The following is a 25,127-nucleotide window of genomic DNA, read 5'->3' on the forward strand; positions in this document are numbered from 1 at the left end:
CTGCGTACATAAACAGAAGAGGTATATGAAAGGTCTACAGCTCTGTGTTCTTACAAAGAGACAATAGACAGTTAAAATAATAAAATGCATTGCTGCTACAGTGAGGCACTGGAAGTTTTCGGAGTTCCGTTTATGTCATTGTGTTCATTCCATTCCTTCACTTCTACTTTTATTTTCAATTTGACTCATTGTTATTACTAAAAAAAACACTTTTTCTCTTTCATTTCCTGTATTTTCACATGCTCATCACTATTATTCTTCATACTCTAAATTGCATTGCACTCTTAAATCAACATCTGGAATTGCTTTGTTTAACATTGTTTCCTTCTCTGAAACTTGTCAAGCCTGTTGATTGTACCTTGGTCTGTGCTTTTATAGTACTACCTTAGCCTTGGTGTGTCATTTTCACTTCCATACAAAGTAATCCAAACATTAGGTCCAAAATGCACAAAATTTATTCTCCTAATAGAAAACCGCTATGCCATAAATGGTCTTTGTTCTGATATGTTAAAAAAAGGTTGCATGAAGGGGAGTCAGCTCACATGTTATGAGTGATGTTTAACATGTGTGACTCTCTGCACAAATGGCCCATAAGAAAACTGTAAAAGTTCTTCCAAATTTCGCCACTAGCTACATATAAAAATCTGTGACTAACTAATATTCGTGCATTTTTTATATATTGCAGTATAGTAAAAAAAAAAAAACAAAGCAGGACCTCACACGTCTAAAACATTACGAAAAAATGGAATAATACAAAGAAATAAACACTTCGAAAAGAATCATTTCCCAAAATGCATTGTGTAAAAATAAATGAAAAGAAAATCATGACTGGTTGCAGAAAGTTATTTATAAACACACCCATTGTATTCACAGTTTCAGGCTTTCAACAAAACCATTTATATTGGACAAAATCAGAACTTAACTACTGACAAAGGTTAAGTCCTTAACTCATTATCTTGATTTCAATAGTTATGTGTACATCCTGTGTTGTACTTTCCAAGCATTACTTGATTTTGAAGATCAGGTGTTATAACTTGTCACACATTGCCACAGTGCTGATTAGTTTGGCCAAAAAGGCAATTAAAAAATATGTTATGACTGGCAGCCGTACAATTGTGTACAAACACTTGGGAGTTTGATGTGCATTCAGCTAGTCAATGTAGGTGACATGGGCTACACATTTAAAGAAATTGTCAGGGAATGTAATATTTGTTCAAGCAGTAGATTAATAGTACAAAGAAAATGGACAAGAATTAAATTTACAAAACGTGCACAACTAGTAAAAAAGTGTGACATGATGAGAGAAAAATGTGAGAGGTCACAGGTTATGAAACAACATAGTAATTGTAATTGCCACTGTGGTTAGATAAAGGCTTCACAGATTTCTTGTCACGTCATATTTGCGTGTAATCTCAAGATTTTGACTACTTCCTCGATCGTCATTGCCAGGAGTTACATGTAGACAATCAAGTACTTTTATTTGTTTGGCTGTATTATGTTGTGGAGATGCCAGTCACAGAACTTCCACATGCTGCCAGAGATTGTCTCTATATATGACAGAAGAATGTTGGTAGTGATGCTGGTATTGTTAGATGCTGTAGAACACAGCTTATTTCTCTGTAGCCTTTCAGGATCAAGCTTCTGTTTCCATGCACCACTAAGGGCATAGCCATTGTCCTGGTTAAAGTTGTTGCTCATTCTGATTTCTTGGATATACAAATCCCAGTTGGTAGAGGCATGTCACAAGATTTTTGTTTCAACTGACATAATCATACACTATGTGATCAAAATTATCCGGAAAACCCCAAAAAACATAAGTTTTTCATATTAGCTGCATTGTGCTGCCACCTACTGCCAGGTACTCCATATTGGCGACCTCAATAGTCATTAGACATCGTGAGAGAGCAGAATGGGGTGCTCCGCAGAACTTGCGGACTTCGCACATGGTCAGATGGTTGGGTGTCACTTGTCATACATTTGTGTGCAAGATTTCCACATTCCTAAACATCCCTAGGTCCACTGTTTTCGATGTGATACTGAAGTGGAAACACGAAGGGACATGTACAGCACAAAAGCATACAGGCTGACCTTATCTGTTGATTGACAGAGACCACCAATAGTGGAAGAGGGTAGTAACGTGTGATAGGTAGACATCTATCTAGACCATCACACAGGAATTCAAAACTGCATCAGGATCCACTGCAAGAACTATGACAGTTAGGTGGGAGGTGAGAAAACTTGGATTTCATGGTCAAGCGGCTGCTCCTAAGCTACACATCACTCCAGTAAATGCCAAACGACATCTGATGTGGTATAACGAGCATAAACATTGTACGACTGAACAGTGGGAAAATGTTGTGTGGAATGACGAATCACAGTACACAATGTGGCGACCCAATGGCAGGATGTCGGTATGGCGAATGTCCAATGAACGTCATCTGCCAGCGTGTGTAGTACCAACAGTAAAATTCGGAGGTAGTGGTGTTATGGTGTGGTCATGTTTTTCATGGAGAGGGCTTGCTTGGGATGTTTTGGAATGCCGACTTTGTGCCAGGCCTCACCGACTGACATCAATACCTCTCCTCAGTGCAGCACTCCATGAAAAATGGGCTGCCATTCCCCAAGAAACCTTACAGCACCCTATTGAACATATGACTGCGAGAGCGGAAGCTGTCTTCAAGGCTAAGGGTGGGCCAACACCATATTGAAATCCAGCATTACTGATGGAGGGCGCCACGAACTTGTAAGTCATTTTCAGCCAGGTATCCAGATACTTTTGATCACATAGTGTATGTTTGTTCATGAGGCTAGGTTTGGCAGCAACAGATTTGACGAAATCAAGATATTTAATATGGCATTGGTGTTTTGTGCAGTGTTATAGAATTACTTTGTATTGAGTGTAATTCCCACCCCATTCGCAGGGAACTTATAAATTCGAGGAACATTGAGCTGAAGGATGTCTTTTCCTGGGCACCAAATCTCTTCTTTTCTCAGGGTGTCAGAAAACAGTTTGAATACATACTAGGGCTCTTATTATTTGTTGCTGCTCTGAATAAAAGAAGGGATGGTATAGGCTGATAATCTTGTGATGAGTGCATGTTGCCATGTTTTTATTTGTTAGAGATGGCTAACTTAATCTCTCATTCACTATATCAATGGTTGATGGTTCCCCCCCCCCCCCCCCCCCCCCCCCCTCCGCCTCCCCACCCACAGTAGTGGTAGTTCTGATTAGATTAGCTCTTAAACGGGCTACCATGGTCATATCAACACATTCCCACTCAAAAGGAGAAAGGACTGTAGGTGGAAATTATATTTTGGGCATTTACATCAAATTCAAATTGTGTATACCATATTCTTTATTTAAAAATTGTTAGCCTAGTCCTCCATTAAACTTCATTTTCTCCAGCAGATCATGAATGAGGCAGAAAGCTAAATCTGTTTCTGACAATGAGCACCTGGTTTCTGAGTTCAGATATCTGGAAATGATATTCCATAAGAATGCCTGTAATGAATAAGATGACGAGGGTGATCTGACTATAGCTTTCCTTCCTTTCTTGGAAGCTACAGAAAATAAAGCACAGTCCTAGTCAGCCACCATATTGAAGCTATTTTCTGACCACACTACCTAAATTAGAGATGATGTGCTCAGAAAAAGACATCCTTCGTCTCAGTGCTTCTGGGATTTATAAAATGCTTTGTTCATGGGGTAATAGTTACATTGTTCAATCAAGACGAAAAAATTTCAGAACAATGTAGAGAATAATGACGCCTCATCAAATAGTGTTATTTTGCCAAATCTGTTGTTGCGGCACACAGTCTCATGAACACACTCATGGTTATGTTCGTTGAAATGGAAACCATATCCCATACATAAACATATTGGGATCTGAACATCAAATAAGCCATTAATGTCAAAATTTACAATAACTACTCTAACGTAGACAGCGGCTATACTCTTAATGGTGTGGGACGTGAAAACAGACGCTTGATGCTGAAAGACCACAGAGAAATGTAACAAGATGAGCATCACTACCAGTGATCCTCCATAATAAACAGAATCTCAGGTAGCATGTGGAAGTTCTGTAGCTTTGTGACAACCCCGTGACATAATTCACCCAATTAAACAAAGTAGCTTATTTCCTACAGATCTGATATGGCAAGAAATCAGTGTAGCATTTATCAACAATGTCTTCATGAAAAACTGCATTCTCATGCCCCAGCAGGTCATAAGTTACACATAGAGTGCTCCTGCTCTTAGTAACTAGAACAGTTGACAGTAGTTATTAATACGTGTAAAATACTGAAATAGTTTGTCTACTAAACAGTGACAGGCAATGAGTGGAAACTGTTTGCAGGATTAGTTAAGAGATTAGCAAAAAGGATTTGAGGGTTGTTTTCCTAATATGTATGAAACACCACAATCTCCTATCTGACATATATTTCTCACACTAAGTCCCAGATTACTGCAGTTTGTATCTTGGGACAATCTGTCACATCTACAGCATGTGTGGCAAACTTCTCATTAAACAGAAACAGGTGTAATAAATATGGGCAAATTCATTTAGAAATGTACGACATTCTCAGAGCTATTGCTGCAAACCATAAAGAGTACTGTAATAAAATAATATATTGAGCAAAATGACACACTGCTAAGACACTGGACTCTCGTTCAGAAGAATTTTGGTTCAACTAACCCTCCAGCCATGCAGATTCATGTTTTTCGTCGTTTCATTAGCTCGATCAAGGCAAAGGATAGGGTGGTTCCTCTGATACTGATATGGTAGATTCTCATCTCAACTCTAGCTTGTGCTCCGTCTCTAATGACTTCTTTGCCAATGGGACATTAAGCCCTCATCTCCCTTCCACATGTATTAAAATAGTTGTATATACAGATCACATCTCCAATAATACAGAATCAACTATGGAACAACAAAAACATAATGAAAGTATGATCTGTAAGTTAAGTTCTGGACAATCGTTTGTAGGGACCTGAAAAATTCACATTTGTAATAAATGTGAACATAGGTGAAAATTTCGGCCCAAACTGCAAAAAACATGAAATTGCCTTAAAAATGCTTTTTTGTAGCAAGGTGGCACAGTGGTTAGCACACTGAATTCACATTCAGGTCGACAACAACTCAGACCTGCATCCAGCCATCCAGATTTAGTCTTTCCACAATTTCCCTAAATCGTTACAGGCAAATTCTGGGATGGTTCCTTGGAAAAGGAAAATTTAGAAATTTGTGGTAAGTTCTTGGGGACCAAACTGCTGAAGTCATCACCCTAGGCCACACTGCTTAATCTAACTTAAACTGACTTACACTAAGGACAGAACACACACACACACACACACACACACACACACACACACACACACACAAAAGGGAGGACTCGAACCTCTGACAGGGGGAGCCACATAACTCTGCTGGTTTCCTTCCCCATCCATGACACGATCTGAGTCTGTGCTCCATCTCTAATAACCTCAATGACGATGGGACGTTAAACACAGTCTTCCTTCCTACTTTCTTATGTAGCAAAGTATATTCAGATGGAGTGTTCTGCTGGTGATCATTTCACAAAGTTTTATTTCATGCACATGAATATTGACAAAGTAACCAATGTTCAGTTATGCATGCAATTGGCACTCCCAACCCATGTTCTATGAAAAGAAGTGTTTTAATTTTTTTCCAGCTAGTCATTATTTTTATTCACCTTCTGCATAATACAGTTTGAGAAATAATTTCCATTATCAGGCACTCTTTTTACTGTATTGTAGAATTTTAAGTATGATGCTTTCTGTTTTGGGAGGTGCTGGAATGTTGTGGTGATTTGGCTGCAGTGTAAACCCCTGAAAATATTGTTACTGTTGTGTTGTTTATAGATATAGACAAATTTTAATGTAATTATATTAACAGAATTTTTAATGTCATCTTCTGTAGTGTTATGGGGTTGTTGCATCTGTCTAGTGCTGTAGGCGAGATGAGTTCTCCAGTAGAGCAGGGAGTGTAGAGTTCAGAATGCAAGAACAATTAGTTCTTCATGTATTGTTTGATGACTCCATATGTCACTATAGTGGTCGCAGTCATAGTGTGGCCTGTCTCGAATAGGCAGTGTGTGACGTCCATACAGCGGAATGCTGAGGAAATGGCTGGCGGCACTGCATCCTTGCTGACCAAGTAGTGTGTCAGCCCCACAATTAAAGTCAGTGACTGGTTTACATAGCTTGTGGCTAATTATGACCATCAGAAACATACAAGAGTCCCTGAGTTGAACTCAACAGCTATGGAGGCCACGTGCTGTCAGGTCTTGGCTGCTGGATGTGGAATGCTGCCTGAGCCAGGAGTATTTGTACTACTCCTAGCCGAGTTTGTTGTCCCAGGAAGTAGGCTCTTCCCCCATACTTGGCTGTGGAAATGCTGTATTGTGCTGCACAGTGTAGCAATATGGCACACCTCTGCTAGCAAAAAACAGCATAGCTGGTCTTCTGGTGGCCTGACAACAGCATGCAACAGCATTAGTTTAGCATCCAGCTGTACATTTGAGACTGATGTTGACTTGCTTATAACTCTGCTGGCTGCAAAGGCCCACTTCCAGCTTGGCTCTCAACACTCTTGGGAAAATTCAGTCCTCTGAACGTTGTGAGCTGTTGCTGGCCCTGTGAACTGGCTGGGAATGACGTGTTGTGGCGCACTTCATCAAGGAACTATGGCTTTTGAATTTGTTTATTTGATACAGCACATGACAGTGCAACTTACAATAAAGTGGAACTACACCTTGAAGTGATACGAAGTGAGTAGCACAATAATGTGTCCAAATCTCAAGGGCTACACAATAGATGACAGTTAACAGCACAGCGTAGACTGTGGCTCAGGGATGTCAGTGAGTCCTGTTTAACAGTATCCCAGTGTTTCATAATTCTAATTGTTCTGTATGGCTTGGATGTCACTGTTTGTAGCAAGTTGTGACAACAATGACAGAGCCCTACACGGAGTAGGCCTACACCCAGTGGGGTCACAGTTTCAGAAAATGTGGACTGGCGGGAGAGGGGACTGTGATATTCCTTGGACAATGTGTCTGTGTGTGTGTGTGTGTTCTCCCAAGGAATAATTCTGTTATGCATATCCCTGTGACTGTTTTTACCATCATGGAGGAGCATACTGTATCCTGCTCCATCAGACATTGGTGCTGCTCTAGTGCTGCCATTGGCATGAGTCTTCCTATCTGTCATAGTTTAACAGGATCTCATTTGTTTCGAGATGTGCAGACTTCACTAAAGTCGCCAATTTTGCTGGATCTCGTGTATCACAACGTGTATGCAACTGCCTTTAATGTCTGCTAAAGGTAAAGATGATACTTATTTTATGGACTAAAAGACCCTGCTGATTATAAGACGCATCTTAATTTTCAAGCAGTTTTTTTAATAACATTTTTACAATTTTTATTACTAGACTGCAAAGACAGACTAAAAACAAATTCTACGTTTATAAAATCAAACTGTCCTCTAAAATCCCTGAAAATCATCATCTGAACTACTACTACTACTACTACTACTTCATCATCGTCACTGTTGTCCTCTTCATATATAAGATGGTCTTCACTGCCACTGAGAGCATTACTTATGCCACACTTCTTGAAAGATTTAACAATAATGTCTTTTCTCACTCTAGGCCATGACTGTTTTATCCACTGACACACTTGTTTGATTTTAGGTCATTTTAAAACTCCCTTCAGCATGAATTTACGTTGGGTTTCATCCATCATCCATTTGTTCCATACCTCTCTCATATACGCTTTACCTGGAATAACAGCAAGCTCTGTATTTACCTGGCGCAGTTTCTCTGTCACATAATTTTTCAAATGACTGCTAAACTGATCTATCACAAGAAGAGAATTCTTCAACAAAGCACTTTTCCTTCTCTCCCGCACTTTGTTAATACATAATTTCATACCAGCCTTGTCCATCTATCCCTTGTCATGTACATGAACACCACCACCTGACAGACAGTAATTCAGAATGTTTTGGCATTGTTTTGCACTTGAAAATTATCGATGGATTAAGTTTAGTACCATCAGCACAACATGAAAGGACAACAGTCTACTACAGTTTTTCATGTCCACTTGTCTTATAGTTAGTTTTAGCACCTTTCATGGCAACAGTTCTGTTACTTGGCACATAAATTGTCAGGGGAGTTTTGTCCATATTTGCTATCGGGCTCAGTTGCACAATGGTTTTCTTTTGATGTTGAATAATAAAGCTATGGAATAATATTTTCTCTTCATACTCTTGTGGCATTTTCTGAAATATTTTGGTTTTTGTTCTCCTGCTAAGGTCATGACACTTCATAAACCTGTATCACCAACCCATTCCATCCTTAAAGTGTGTTAAGTTTCACTGTAGCACTATGTTACAAGCACATATTCGAATCATTTTGGTATTAATTACAATGCCATTTTGATGGTGTCCATGAATCCAGTTCAATATGTCATCTAGTTTTGACCATTTTGCATTCAGTCTTCTATTGGCACATTTAGTCTTCCTCTTTCTTTTTTATTTTATTTTTTCTTCTTCCAGTTCTTCTGTTCTAGACCACTAGTCGCAATTTTTGAAAAAATGGAAGGCCGATATGCCACTCAGCTGCTCTGTTTCCATGTTGTTCTACATATGCTATCACTTTCAATTTATAGCCCACACTATATAAATACCTTTTATTTATTTCCATTACAAAATTAGTTTCTAACAAAAATATTGTACTGCTTTCAATTCAAGTTAACTGGTGCCTTGGACTGCAATGACATAGCCTAGACAATGTTCTGGGTTTGTGATGGCAGGGTGGGATGGAGACAGTACAGCAAGCTTGTGAATCCTTGCAACTCACGTTCGTCGCATCAGTGCACTGCTGCTGCCAGTTGAATCCAGTGCTACCAGACAGAGAGAGGTTTCCAGCGGCATTGAATATATGGCCATTTTTAAGACAGGAAAATCCAGGATGGTTTGTAACACTATTATGAAAAGGAAAGCTGCAACTCACCATGTAGCATAGATGCTGAGTCACTGATGATGATGATGATGATGATGATGATGATGATGAGTCCCATACTTCTTGACAGAGCGTAGGGGAGCGACGCGGGAGAACCGCGCCGCTATACTAGGCAAGGTCCTAGTGGAGGTGGTTTGCCATTGCCTTCCTCCGACCGTAATGAGGATGAATGATAATGATGAAGACGACACAATAACACCCAGTCATCTCGAGGCAGGAAAAAATGCTGACCCCGCCGGGAATCGAACCCGGGACCCCGTGCTCGGGAAGCAACAACGCTACCACGAGACCACGAGGGGCGGACGAGTCACAGATAGGCACAACTAAAAGACTGTCATGAATAAAGCTTTCGGCCCATATATCTTTTTGTTGTGCCTACGTGCGACTCAGCATCCATGCTATATCGTGAGTGGCAACTTTCCTTCTCATAATATTGTTACATTTTTAAGACTGACAAGAAGTGTAAATCACACACACATTTTCATATTAATTTAGAGTACAAGATGCACCTGAATTTTGTAGGCAACTTTTCAAAGGGAAAAATGTGTCTTACAGTCTGTAAAATACAGTAGTATTTGGAGTTTGACATAATCAGCACCAATCTGCACTTTTGTGAGATATTATCCCAAGGACAGTGCATTCAGTTTAAGGGCAATACATTCTCCTCTGGAGTCACAGTTAATTCCAGCATGCTTGGTAGCCTGGACTGTGCCTGACACATCCCTGACAGAAACTGTCCCGACAGTAGCAGAGTTGGAGTTAGCTGCCATCACAGTGTTTGGTGCAAGGCTTCCTATAATTCCATTACTTCTCTGTTTAAGCATCCAGCATGGGCACACTAAAGCAGTGTGTCATAACGCATCTAGTTGTACTAGTACAATATCTAAGTCCAGACGCAATGTATCAGATGCCCTCTTTGAGGTAGCTAGTTAGCTCCACAGTAAGTGCTATTCAGTAGTCTTTGTTCCATATGACTTAGCTGGGTTTGTGCCACTCACAGGATTCTGATGCCTCTCAATTCGTATGTGTACTAATGTGTCATTACCTGTCTTATACCATCAGCATCAGCTGTCCTGAAGACAATCTTCCGTATCCTCCCATTGCATCTATCCCTTGCTGTTTACTCTTCCTCAAGATTTGTGACTCTAGGTCAAGTCCGTGACCTGCAATACCTGATATTCACCACATACCCCATCATACACCACACCTCAATTTGCTGGGCTTCCTGCTGTATCTCAAGAGGGCCTCATTCATACTCAACCTCCTTTTTCAATGTTCAGGTGTTGAACATCAGTTTTAATGTCCATGTTGACATCTTCCTGCAGGGTGAACAAGAATCTACCGTCAAGCGATCACACCTACAGTGTGTTTACCCATCCATAGCTACAGAGGGGTAGGAGCACCCTCAGTGTGGCAATCCTTCCAGCTGTCTTCGGCAGTGGTGTTACCTAATGAAGGGAAATAACATTCACCCTTCTTCCTTCTCTACACAGACCTATATTTCAGTCTTAAGTGTGTATGGCGAAGCACATGTAGAATGTGCCCAAGCTGCGTGCTCATCTTATAACACGACTTTCCCTTCTTACTCTCCAGTCCTCCCCCTTCAGAATTTGGTGTTTGTATCTCTCTCCCTCCTCCCCTCCCCCATATATATATATCTCCCCCCCCCCTCTCCCCCCCCCCCTCCCTCTCCCCCTCTCCCTCCCTCCCCCTCCCTCCCCCTCACTCTGCCCCACACCCCTCTTCTTCTTCGTCTTTTTCTTTGAGAGCTCATCACCACTGCTCACTGCCCTATATGGTACATCGATAACACTGCATACCATTGTAAAATATGCTCTTGTTGCCCTAGGATGTTCCTGTTGCCCTAGGGTGATCATGTTTGCACTTGGCATCATACTGTTCGTAAGGTTTTCACAAAATTCCGCACTGGTGTTCCATTTTCCTCCACTCTGCCTTTCACTGTCTCAGTTGGTGACAGCATCTTCCAACCCTACACTACCTCTTACGGTGAGAATCCCATACTCTCTTGCACCTTTGAATTGTACATTGGTGCTGTTTAAAGTAACAAGAGTATCCCAGTCATTATGACGACTCAACAGCTCCCCTATTGTTCTGTGCACCTGTTTACGAATTCTTACTGAATGACCAAAGTTGCTTTGTGGATTCTGACATGAAGTGATAACCTCAATCTGTGGTCGGGGTCTCTCTTGTACCAAATTTCAATGACAAATTATTATTCGTTGCTTCTGCCGCCACTGTGAATAGCTGATTGGAAATAGCCACCATCACCACATAAGTGAAAAAGTGAATGATTGCCATCAATATGTACACTGTGTAGCACTATAGCACTCCACTGATGGCAGAACATTATTCATGGTTTTCGGGCGACCTGGCGACACCTTGCACGAACATTATTACAGCATCCAATTGTAGAACTGCAATTGCATCTAACATGTATGTGATTCAGCTGGTTGTGAAGACACACTTGCAACTTTGGCCACAACAGCAGGAACACTCACTCTTACTCACATGTACACAATTCACTTCAGGATTCTGCAAGTAGAATTATTTCACATTTTCAGTGTACAGGGTGTAAATGACGATTGGTTAGAATGTACTGCAGTGGAGTGGAGGAAGTCAAGCTGAACAATGTTATACAGGAGACTTTTGGTCAGGTTGGGAAAGTACTTCAAACTGGCCTACAAAAACTACCTAAGCCACAGCAGATGTGCATTGCATGAGATTTTCGTATTCATTCTCTCTCTACTCACATACTATTAGTAGTAAAGAAAATATGAATATAATAGTTTTTGTGGTAAATTTAATGTAGTTCAATTTTTTACTGGGATATATTTTCACAGGATGCCATAGTTTTCAAATTATTCAAGAAAATCATGCAAAAGTGACCTTCAGGTGCACACCCTCGCACCCGCAGTCCCCTCAGGTCAGGGCTTTTAGTACATTTTTCATAGCATTCTCTCCTACAGCTGTAAGAAATGTGCAACCACACAAATTATTTTCCGTATTAAATCTTTTTTGGTCTTCATTGAATGGGCTATTATGCCACCAGCTTAGTTAACTATTTCATTAACATTATTAAACATGCCTGTGAGGGTAATGAAGGAAAAATGACTTTTGTAAATATTACACAAAAACTAATTTCGTTGACAACTTGATCCATGCCTAACCTTTACAAGCACTGTAGTCTGGAGGCCATACAAGCAACAAGCAAAACCATTTAACTGTTAATTATATGTTGTTAAAATTCACCCAAGTGTTAACTAAAACTTACACAAGCATCAGTTTTATGGTTTGTAAGTGCATGACTAAGCAGTTGGAGTAAACAGCTGAATCAATGAAGACAAAAAAAGTCAAATGAGAAATAATGCATATAGTTGCACATTCTTTTACAGTGGTAAGAGGGAGTACCATGAAGAACATCTAAAAATCCTGAGCAGCAGGGGTGTCTTTGAAGGCCCCTTTTGTGGTCCCCCCCCCCCCCCCACCCCACCCCCACCTCTCTCTCTCTCTCTCTCTCTCTCTCTCTCTCTCTCTCTCTCTCTCTCTCAAATAACTTGAAATCCGTATCCTCTAGGAAAAACGTACACCAGTAAAAACTAAATTCAGTTTCCTACGTGAAAGGTCCTATTCATTTTTTTCTGTAGGACTAATAGTTAGCACATATGGAGTGAAAGAATATGAAAATTCCACATGATGTTCATGCGCGTTAGCTTAGATGGTTTTTGTAGGCCAATTTGAAGTACTTGCTGACTTGATAGACTAAAAGTATCCTGTACAAAATTGTTTGACTCCCTTTCCTCGACTCTACTGTGGTACACTGTAAAAAATATCATTTACACGCTGTTGTACAAGGTACATCAGTAAAGATAAAATTTTCACATGTGTAAGTTACAGTAAGAAAATGAATTTGAAAGTGATACTGTTTGACAATGGATAAAATGAAATTGTAGAAAAGGGCAAACTTAAACCAACTTTACTGTCCTCAGTTATTTCTAGCTGAATTCATACTGTAACACCGAATCTCTGACTAGTGTGCCTTATGTGCCATAGATGCCTTTTTATGTGGAAGTCCAGTATGTTTTAGAAATTTCTCTGACCAAAAGAAATTCACTAGCAAAGCTGTAATTGTAAAGAAGATAAACTTTGTTTGTGATGGAATCACAGTACTGCTGTGAAGTCTTCAGAAGCAGCAGATGTAAAAGAAACTGTTCCCACTTTGTAGATACACCATATCAGCACAAACTGCTATATGGTGCAGTGAATGTATAAATGACTCTGCTCCGTACATGAGACATAGTTACAAAAATTGACAACTTATTGTAAGTGATCATCTGATCCATGTGCAGTGTTCATCACACACAAATTCAGTTTGATTGGCATACGGTGGACAGCAATTATATCTGATTTAAATGAAGTAACAATAGTGAAGTCCTTCTTAAACGCTAGAGACTGGACTATGATTTTAAAGGAAGCTTTCTTTTTCTGTTGTCATTACTTGGGAGTAATATTTGTTCTAAAGCTGTGTTTATTTGGAAAAATATTTTGATGATACTGCAAGCTTATTTAAAATACTGGAAATGAGATACAGTAGTAATTGTGTTGTAAATTTTATGTAAAATTTAACAGACAAATGTGTGACTGGGATTTATGCCCATAAGGTTTTTGTGACAGAAGTTCCAGCTAGTTGGTTTGCCTGATCTAATTTACACAAGGGGCACATGTACCCAATCTTGGATGTTTTCTATTCCAAACGTAAAACTATGGGATTAAATTTCGAATCTTGTGTGAAGTAGGGTAAGCTGAAGCAACAGAAAACATACTGTGTGAACTAACTACATTGCAACAAGCAGAATTCAAGGGTGTGTTTGATAAATTAACAAAAACTACAAAAAGCTTGCTTATCATGAAACACAAAGATCCCAATCAGAAAGGGTTTGAGGCTTCAGCTCAGACATGGTACCCAAGGAATGTGATTTTAAGTAACAGTGAAAAATGTATGCAAATTGAGAAGCTTTTATGTTTATCAAATGGAACATTAAATACAGTGCCTAGTGGCTGTGATTATTTCAAGAAATGTGTTTTATGTGCATCTGAAAGACAACACAAATTTGGAGCACGAATTGTTTTGACTGCCATTCCCAGTGAGCATGAAGTCCTTGCAAAACATTGTTTGAGTTCATTGTGGACATGATTGTACAATGTCGTCAGGTGTAATGCTGAGATATGTATATTATTTCCTTTTCAGTAAAAGTTAATACATATTTTTAGTATAAGTTCATGAATGAGAGTAGCGAAACAGAAGTTATCAAGTACAAACTGTAACATACTTGAGTAACAGGGAAATTTCATGTTCTTTTAAAACTATATCAAATCAGTTTAAAAAAAATTAAATATTTATGCGACAGAAATTAGCCGCAAATATGAAGGAGAGAAAAATTCTGCATTTTCATTTCCCTAGCCATTCGCTGTTCAGTAATAAATAAGAATTTCAATTACTGAATATTACAACATTGAAAAAGAACTTTTAATATGTAGTAATTCAACTGTTTGACAGGTCACACAACAATTTGGATGATGGAGGTAGAATGATAGCACCATGCAAGAGATTAGATATCTAGCAATAATTGTGCCACAGATTTGAGATGGTGGTGCATATTTGTTCCTATAGCAATTTGAGTGCATGCTGTATGGTGCCCAGTACTACATAATTAATTTTCAGCAACCCTTGACTGTACTGGAATGAAAGTTTCACTCTGCAGCAGAGTGTGCGCCGATATGAAACTTCCTGGCAGATTAAAACTGTGTGCCGGACCGAGACTCGAACTCTAGTCTCAGTCCGGCGCACAATTTTAATCTTCTAGGAAGTTGCATTGAGTGTACTGATGTGCATTGATAATGGGTTTAAGTATTTCATTCTTCTTTGCTCAGATTGCTGTATTTAGCTATGTACATGCAATCCCAAGATAATATGGATATTTGCTGTAAATACACTTTTGCTTAACTACTTTTCTTCATACATGTGCCTTTCAATTAGCAATTGTCTGCTGTTTCTTCTGTACAGATTTCATGCAATTTCCAACTACATTATAATTTATATGAAAGAAGTACTTTCATTACATTTAATATTGATGCCAATGTTTTCATGCTGTATTATGTTAACTTTTATGCATGGTTGTCGCAGATGAGCATCACAGATACCTTAGAGAGGAACTGAGGGCAATCCAAGTTTCTTCTGATTTTGACATAGATAATTTGTAAGATTTAATGTATTATACAGTTAATGTTCAGTCTAGGTATGAATGTGAAAAAGACTGGTCATGCTGAAAGCCTGTTCAAATATTTACAACTGTCTATTGAAACAGGCACACCCTGAATGTTGTTCTACGCAAGCAGTGGCCTGGAAGTTCAAGAGCTACAAAAACACATTTGATTGTTAGCTTGAAGAGATGTTCATCGTTACTCACGGGATCTAATGCCCACATGTGCCATATTCTTTCTGAAATGGTGAACAAGCCATGGGCTCATCCTTTACTGCGAAAAGTCATGGAAGAGTCTGAGTGTATCACTGAAGAGGAAGGTGAGCATCCAGAACTGAAATTAACATAAAACATTCATCAGTCACTCAGAATTATGTTATTAGTATGTATGATGACAGCAGGTCATAAACTGAGCTGTTTACCGTGGAGCTTGTTACAATGAATCTGTTAAGACATACAGATGATTAACCATTAAGTTTGTATATTATATTCCAAGGTTTCATTTGAATTAAGACTTAAAAATCCATGCAGTTGTAAAGGATATTTGTATTGTTGGTTCTTAATATCATCCTCATCTATGTAATGGACAAAGCTACTACCTATTATGACACACAATTAAGAAAATGTCAGCTGTTTGAAGCGAAATGTATGTTCTGTTTGTAGGCGGCAATTGCTATTTCTAGTTTCCTCTTTTGTGGTATATCTTATGTACTTTGCAAAGAAATGAGAATTCTTAATAAATAAAGTTTACAGCCAACTGGTGGTGTAAGTTTAATGTGAAGGCCTTTACCAGATTTCGATACCATTAAGGTTACCCTCTTCAAAAGGTCACACAAAGAAGGTATCCTCAGTAGTATCAAAACCTGCTTAAGGTTTTTACATTTAACTTACGCAATCCGTTGGCTGTAAACTTTGTTTGTCAAAAATTTATTTAGTTGCTGCTATCAGCCATGTTTAAAATTGTGAAAGAAGAGTTAGTAAACATGAGAGGTATTATTTACACGGTATTTTTTAAGATACTTTTGAGTGTGAATATAACAGCTTTCATTCCCAAACACAAGATGAGGCACCTAATGTTGCTTGTGTTGTCATAGTGAACATTACAGCTCAAAGTTATTGCTTTCTTTCTCTTGACTTACTTACATATGTGTATAGTAATGTTGACCCTAATACAGAACACTACAGTTCTACATTAAAACAATAACAATGAAGATATTTAATTAGCAGGTATGTTTCTAAAATGTTCTTCCAGTTGCATCTCATGACATTAGTAAGAGATCAATTGTGGTAGCTCCTTCCCATAGTCATAGGGAGACAAATGTCGCAGAATACTGAGTCGGGAACTTTTGCATGCTCTTATTACATGATTTTCTTACTTGTTATTATATGTTGGAAATTAGGGAACAGCATCAACCGAAGTACACTGCTGACCATTAATATTGTTAGGAAGGATACTAAAGAATGAAATTTCAGTAATGGGTGACATAATGTCATGAGAGATTCTGCAAATGTTCAAATTTTTTGAAGTATTTATTGTAACAGCATCAGTTGCGAGTAGTCACACTAGATACCTAGTTCCAGTCACATTTAATGGTCTTTTTCAGACCTAAAAATAAAACATAACATTAATAAATAACTACTTTTGTAGATACCATAGATTGAAAACATTTAAAATTTAATGTTTTTAAAATTGTTCCTGAAAAGCAGATAATGTAGACTGACAGTATATAAAATTTAAAGATGTTTAAAAAGAACAAACAAAATCTTTCACTATTAATGTTTTGTTTTGGTTTGGTTTATTTTTAGGTCTGAAGATGCTGATTGTTAAATGTGATAAAAACTGGTTGTAAAGTGGGACTATTTCCAACAGATATAATAAATATTTTTAAATGAAATTTCACTTATTGTGCATATATAGTACACTAGGAAGATTACACAATTAAATTTGTAAATAATCTGGGGTATATAACCCAGCAGATTGCGTCGAACTGAGCTCTGATGGCAGATTTAGGTACATCATTCCTGTCTACTTCAGCTCTAATGTAGATGGCGTTATGCCCATCTACTTTGTGCAGTTGTATGGAAATGCTAATCATTCGCATATTACAAGCATGTGGTACATTTCACGCCAAGTTGACTCTTTTTGCTTGCCATTTTCTTGGTGTTGCAGTTTTAATGACGTGCAATGTATATATTCTGTAGTGTGATCTCTTGGATCTCGTTTGTGTTGACAAGGATGTGTCTTGGCTACAAGGAAGCAGTATCTCTCGTATTTCTACGTAGTACTGTATGTTGTGTTCAGTCAAAGTACATGAAACTTACTGTACATTTTCGTATGTTGCTACTGTCAGACTAGATATTAAGTTTGCAGCAGAAATTTATTACTTAGAAAAGGAAGTTGTTCAGAATGTTGAAAAGAGCAGCAAGGAGAATTACAGCCTTGTATCACAATTCACACACACACACACACACACACACACACACACCTACACCTACACCTACACCTACACCTACACCTTCTCTCTTGACAGCTAACCATCTCCAATATTTCATTCTCCTGAACCTTCTAATGTTCTTATAAACTTTCCACTCAAATTAAGTTAGTATTACAGGCAATCTGTATTACAGTTTGACACACTAGCATTTTGCAGCCATCTGTTGATAATCTAAATCACTCTTCACTTCCATCACAGTATCATCTGCCTGTGAGTTCCCGGAAGAATATACCATTCTCCCTTCATAGGTCTGTATTGTTTGGTCAAAGATCTTTGCCCCCCTCCCTCCTCTGTATCGGCATCTTTGATCTGAAGAAAGTAAGGAAGATGTGCAGGAAAACAGGAGATGAAGAAGTGTAAGAAGAATGAAAGACAGTGGGAAAAAATGCAAAATATTTTAATGTGTGATGCCTAATGCCTTAGCCTCTACTATTTATGTCAAAGAAAATGCTGATATTCCTACAGTTTTTTCCTCCCTCCACTCCCCCCCCCCCCCCCCCCTCCACCCCATCTTTTGCATTGTTCAAGCCCTTTTATGTTGACTGCAAACAATCATTACTACCTCAAAATTGTTAAAAACAGTGAGATAATTTACTCTAAAAGTTATTACTTGATAATCAGATGAACATTATTTTCAAGAGACACAACAATATGGTTCATGCTCTAATCTTATAGTCAGTAATTATGCTCCTTATGAAAACGTGCAGACATGAAATCACCAAATCTCCTCTGGTATAACAAGAGTGCCTATCATACAGCCAGGAGAGCACCGTGCTGACCCCGTGCCCCTCCATACTGCATCCAAATGAAACCATGTGGCAGAGGATGACACAGTCGTCAGTTAGCATCACGCAGTCCTCTGGGGCTGTTCACAGTGTTTACTTTTATTTATATAATCAATGTAGATTTATGAGATACAGACATTTTCAGGACATAGTTAATTCTCACCTGCCTTTTATGTCAACATATACCTATTGGACCATTAGTGATTTCAGAGAGAATTATAGATAGGCTCCTTTTTTAGAGGAGATCATACTAAGTTATCTTATTTTTAATATTTATGTAACTTGAACATCATAATTGTACAATAATGTAATTTGCACAATCGCTACTTGTCCATTATTAACGTGTGTGTGTGTGTGTGTGTGTGTGTGTGTGTGTGTGTGTGTAGGGGGAGAGGGCATGTATGTGTGCAGTCAAATTTTGAAGGCTTAGGTTCATTTGAGCAACTGCCAGTGGGCTCTTGCTTGGAATGTGGTGTTTATTTATTTGAGTAGCAAGAAGCAGCCAGAATATGCCAGGACAAATTTTTTGTCGCTCTCAAGCTGCAAGTTCATGTGCATAGCTGTCTTGAGTGTAGTAGGGTTGTCTCCATGTGACCCGTGTACACATTTTTGTTATTTTTCTATTTTTACTTCGTGTACAGCTCTCACATCAAATGAAAACAAAATGGATTTCTATAACTGGAAGGTATCAAGTGAATTAATATACATTCACATAATCACGGAAGACTAAATAATACGTTGTAGTTTCAGTTTTCTGATTTTATATTATTAGCAGGTCAAGCATTCACTGCCATGCAGAACATAGAAGTTATTTTTGTTGCTTTGCAAAGTTAGTTTGGCTTTTCTTAATGACCTAGAATAAACTTCTATTTTCCGCTACAATGTCATTTTATTTGAAACAAAGTGCTTCTTTCCACACTGTTGGCTAGTTCCAACTATTTGCTCAATTTCAAATGCACATGTTGATTTTCTTGTATGTATGAGATTAACATATCACTTATTATGCCATAATAAGGAATAAAACGTGAGAGAATACTCCAAGAAAGTTGTCATACTGAAAACCACACTGAAAAGCTTAATACCTGGTACTTCAGCGTGAATCTCGGCACATGAATGTGCACTTTTATCTGAATTATGCTTCTTAGTTTGGTTTACAAAATTCCAATGCTCTTTGAGTATTCTGATGTCTTGTCCTTTTTTATGGCATAATGTGAGATCTGTGAATGCTATACGTACAAACATGTGCAGTAAATGTTCGCTTGAAGGTGACTAAAGAGATGAATTTGGTCAGTAGCGTAGAATTAAATATTTTGTTTCAAATGTATTGACAGCTTCAGCAGAATAAATTGTTTCTTTTAAAAATCTGCATTCCATGAGCACATTGTTTTTTGATCATTAGATATGTTTTGACATCTGTCTGGTATCTTACCTAGGTTTCACATCATTTTCTTGTGTTCTTTACATCTTAAATTTTCAGAATGTCATTCTGAGGTAAATGCAGGGTGTATACGACCCAGGACAACCGGGAGATCTGGGGAAAAAATCGAGAATTTTATCATCCGGGAGAAAACTGGGAAAACCCCAGGAATATTTTAGAATTCCAGGAATTTTTCATTGTTTTAGTTTTCAGTTAAATTTTTGTAACTTTGATTGATAATAACCAATACTCTAACAAAGTATATTACTGTATCTCGCTACTGCAGAATAATACTGAAGCAATAAAACATGAGTGAGAGAGAAGAAAACAAAAATAAGACCTGAGTTGCAAAGGAAATGCGACCATGTACAACATCGAAACACAGTGCTCATACAAGCATCTGCCAACAGAAAGATGTGTCAAACACTTTAGAAAGACTGTGCAGTGCCTCTTGACAACAGATTGCCTCCAATGAGCATGATGTTACAACTGCCTAGATTAGATTAGTTTGAGCAGTTGCGAGCGAGCTCATGCGCAGTTGAGTCGCGTATAACTAGTACCTTCTCCCGCTTCTGGCTACAGAAATGTGGCAGTTAGCTGAATGAGCAATAGCAGCTAGCAGCCAGGTGCTAACTGGAAAAATTTTGCTGACGCGCCTAAGCTGGCAGATTCACGCATGCGTAACAGGCCCGGATCTAGGGGACAGGTGGCAAACCAGGGTATCTGCTCCGGGCGGCAAAATTTCAAAAGGAGGGGGGGGGGGGGGGGGGGTCACCAAATTCATATTCTTAACAAAAAAGACCTTGTTTCACAAAGCGCCTAGCATCTAGCGGATGTTGGTCTATTGATTTTTCATATGATTTTGAAACGTATCCCTGTAGGATTTTAACGTTTTTGAACAAATTCTAAGTCATTTCTGAATGAATCAGAAGTTGATTTTTGAATGCTTGGATAGTGTACATGATATCTCTGCCAGGGGAATCCCCGTTGCATCTAGCAATAAACTTTCCTGCAGACAAAAGTGGACTGGGCTACACGAGCTAAGTGGAACAAAGCTGAACGGGTGAATGCCAGTCGCTGTTTATATGGTTGACTGGGATTGTGTTGTTATAATTACTAGCAAAATCCATAGGTTGAGACTACCAGAAAGGAAATATACAAGTAACGGGAATAAGAGGTAAGAAATATTATGTATTATCTTCTCAGTGTATCCAAGAAAATGAAATTTTGCAGAAAAGTTTTGGCCAGAAGTATTCTTGTTCTTCCGGTTCCAAATAATCCCATCCAATATTAATTGGGAGGTTTTTTTTTTTAAAAAAAGAGGGGCAGGATGTCAAACCGGCTGACTGGGAGCAGGGCATTTTAATTTCCACTGTCTTTGAATATAGTTTGATGGCATCCATTACAAAATATTACACGTTTGAATTCCACAGAGCGAAATACAGTCACATGCAATAGAAAAATGCTGTGTGAAGAGGCGTGGCATTGCACTTTGGCATGCTGAAGACCAACTATCAAGTCTTACATTTCTTCAAACATGTGTGTTTTATGTGTTGGACTGTTCAGAAAGATGTGTGCTGCAATATGAACATTTTTTGAAAAGTCGATTTTTAAAATTTTTGGCATTCTATCTCAAACACTTGGTGCGGGGTACAGAAATATCGTAGATCTGGGGCAAATGTGCAGATCAGTTTGAGTTGTAGTGGGGAGATGGTTAGTCTCCATGTGACCCGTGCTTACGTTTAGTGATTCTGGCGTTTCCTCTTTGTTTACTACTGTCACGTCAAATGAAAACAAAATGTATTTCTGTGACCAGGAACTATCAAGTGAATTAAAATACATTCGCATAATTACAGAGGGCTAAAATTTGTTATTAGTTTCAGACTATTTTATATCCGCCTTTCTGACAGTCAAGCATTAATTGCATTGCATTGCCTGTTTTCTGTCACTCTCTGGCAACTGCTAAAATGAACCTATTTCCAACAGGTTGCGAGAAAATATTGTGAATGATTGTTTGAAAAGCGTTACTTTCAAAGTAAATTTTCTTTTACGCAAGATGATCTATGTGCGGAGAATGTACAATGAATTTCTTAAATCACAGAGCATTTGACTCTCATTTAAAAAACAACTCTTTGAGGACGACTATTTAAAATAATTTTGAGCCCAGAAGATTAGACATTTATGTCGTCGTAAAAAAATTTACTGGCACATTTGTGTAATGTATCTTAAAGTGTAGCACGCGCAAAAAGGATCAACATTATATGTGAAAGCTTAACTTTTCATCCAGCTTATTAATCTTAGAGACTAATATATGAAAGCTTTTCTTTTCTTGTAGCAACACTATGCATATTAATTTAAACCATTAACGTTTCCTATTTGTATGTTCGCGCTACTTAACAGTGATGTTCCTATTGGCTGACTAAATCAAGTGTCCTGTGCTCTGAATATCCGGCTGCGAGATCATGTGACATGAGCTATGACTGGCTTACAAAAGTGCATCGCAATCTCGATTTCAACGCTTCAGAAAGTAACATGTGGTGTTTGGTGGAATTCGAATTTATACTTTCATAACATGAAAATATAGTGTACATGTTGCTGTACATCAGACATCTTTCCAAAACGTTTTTTTTTTTTCCCTGAATTTCATTTCCTAAAGTGCCGGGAAATTCTATGCCAGTGTATAAAACTATAACCACTCAAAGGATTAATAAGTTTTACAGTTTCGAGGAATAGTATACTGTCCCTTAATGCGGAAAATGTGTATTTTCACCCAGGAGAAAGTTTATTTTTTACCGGGAAATCTGGGAAAAATCCGGGTTTCCCCCCCCCCCCCCCCCCCCCCACGTATACACCCTGTAAATGATAAAGTTCTGGCGTACCTTGTTTTATCATTGTTGGTATGTATGGTATGTTTTGTGAACAGTATTTTTATATCCTTATACACCTCATTTTTATCGTGGTTTCATTAATACAACCTAAAACAAGCATGAAAAAAACTGTAGACCACATGGTCTAAGAGCTATTTCAGTAGTGCTGCTGCTCTGCATATTTGACTGACACTAGGCACTATGTATTTCGACTAGAAACTATGTATTTTCCTGAGCTTTAATATCTAAGAACAAGAATTATGAGTGATTCTGTACATAACGCAGCATCGATCAGAGACTATTGACACTGTACTCTGTCTGGACTAATAACATAGTACATGTTGTGGTTGTTCTCTCCATCTAGCTCTGACGTTGTCATTCAGAAAAGAGCAATGAACAATACAAAGCCAACAGAAATGTAAAACAACTCTTTTTCCATTATTCACTTTTTTCATTTCATACTCTACGTATTGAGATCATCTAAGTCTGTTGGAAGTAACAGCAAAAAATTAAATGTCCATGCACAAAGTGCAAGACATAAAATGAATCGCTGTGTTTATACAACAGAAATCCCGACTTCATAAAAATAGCCAGCCCTTTTCACCAGGGAATTCAAACACAAAACTAGCCAACACAAATAAAATACAAAGTATTTTTCTTGTTGTTTAGAGAGAATCTTAAATGTGTATTGCTTTTCATACAGTAAAATTGCTGCATCAGGAATGACGTTTTAACTAATTCTTATTTACTACTAAATCACACATTTTGCCAACAGTATTCCCATCTTCCTGCAAAATTATATTGTATGATACAATGCCGGAGATGTGACATCATATACACTGAGATGCATAAAGCAAATCTCAGGACAAAATTCACTAAGAGATACAGGTGACTAATGAGTACAGATATGTTAAATATATGACACATATGCATAAGCAAGCAAAGCCTCAGGTAAAAAATTTCCTTATAGACCCCTGTATCAATTTCAACCAGACTAAGTACACATACACCAATGAGCCAAAACATTATGACCTCCACGATTACTAGCTTGTTTGTCTGTTTTTGGAATATAATACACCACTGATTCTGAATATCAAGGCTCGAACAGTTTGTTGTTAGGTTTGTGGAGGTATGTTGCATTAGATGTCTATGCACAGGTCATGTAATACGCGTATATAATGGGCTGCTGATTTGCGTATGCGGTGATGGCACCCAATAGCAACCCAGATTGTTTCCATAAGATTTGCATCAGGCAAATTTGGTTGCCGAGACATTAACGTGAGTTCACTATAAAGCTCCTCAAACCACTGTAGCATGGTTCTGGCTCTGAGACTCTGACAATTGAACTACTGAAAGATGACATCGCCGTTGGGGAAAACATCAAGCACAAAGTGATGTAGGTGGTTTGGAACTCTCGGCGTGTATTCGATTACTATCCCAGGCCACATGCTAGCGCAAGAGAATATCTCTCACAACAGAATACTGTTCCCAAAAGCCTGCGTCCGAGTCACACTTCACATTTCAAGCCACCTTCCACCGCAATGACATCGTTTGTGGAGACGACCATTGACCTAGGATAGCTAAAATGTGAATCACCCAAAGAGCCGACACATTTCCATTGGTCGACAGTCGAATCCCAATGGTCTCATGCCCACTGCAATTGTAATTAATGATGTAGTTCGGGCAACATGTGAACACACAGGGATGGTCTATTTTGGAGCTCTATGTTCAACAATATACAGTGAATGTTGTGTTCTGAAACACTTGTGCGTGCACCAGCATTGTGCGCTTTTGGCAAAAATGCCACAGATTACCATCTATCCTACTTTACAGAGCAGACAAGCCTCTGAACCCTACATTCTGTGAAGAATTGTGGATGTCCAATCTTTGAGCACCTAGTGTTAGTTTACTGTCCTATCTCTTTCCGTAGATGCTCACGACAGTAGCATATGAACATTCGACCAGGTTCACTGTTTTCGAGATACTCATTCACAGGCTCTGCATAACAATAATCTGTCTTTGTCAAAGTTGCATATCTCAATGGATTTCCCAATTTGCAGCACATATGCCATTCATATCTGCTCACGGGACAGAGAGAGATGGGGAGAGGAAGAGAGAGGCAGATGGAGAGGGGGAAGGAAGAGATAAACAGGTGGAGAGGGAGAAGGAACAGGTGGACAGAGAAAGGAGGTACGAGGAAATGGCTAGATTGAGTGGTGGAAGGAGGAGATGGACATGGGGAGGGGG

At 38.6% G+C, this 25,127-nt stretch overlaps 1 protein-coding gene across 1 annotated transcript in view; it reads left to right on the forward strand.

Moving 5' to 3' along the window:
- Positions 1-25,127, forward strand: part of LOC124722526 (mucin-12-like) — an 87,327-nt gene that overhangs the window by 13,559 nt on the left and 48,641 nt on the right. The window contains exon 5 of the mRNA XM_047247676.1: positions 15,422-15,636. Coding sequence (XP_047103632.1) covers positions 15,422-15,636 — 215 coding nt within the window. The remainder of the gene's footprint in view (positions 1-15,421; positions 15,637-25,127) is intronic.

This window comes from Schistocerca piceifrons, chromosome X (assembly GCF_021461385.2).
Source record: "Schistocerca piceifrons isolate TAMUIC-IGC-003096 chromosome X, iqSchPice1.1, whole genome shotgun sequence".
Classification (NCBI taxonomy): Eukaryota; Metazoa; Arthropoda; class Insecta; order Orthoptera; family Acrididae; genus Schistocerca; species Schistocerca piceifrons.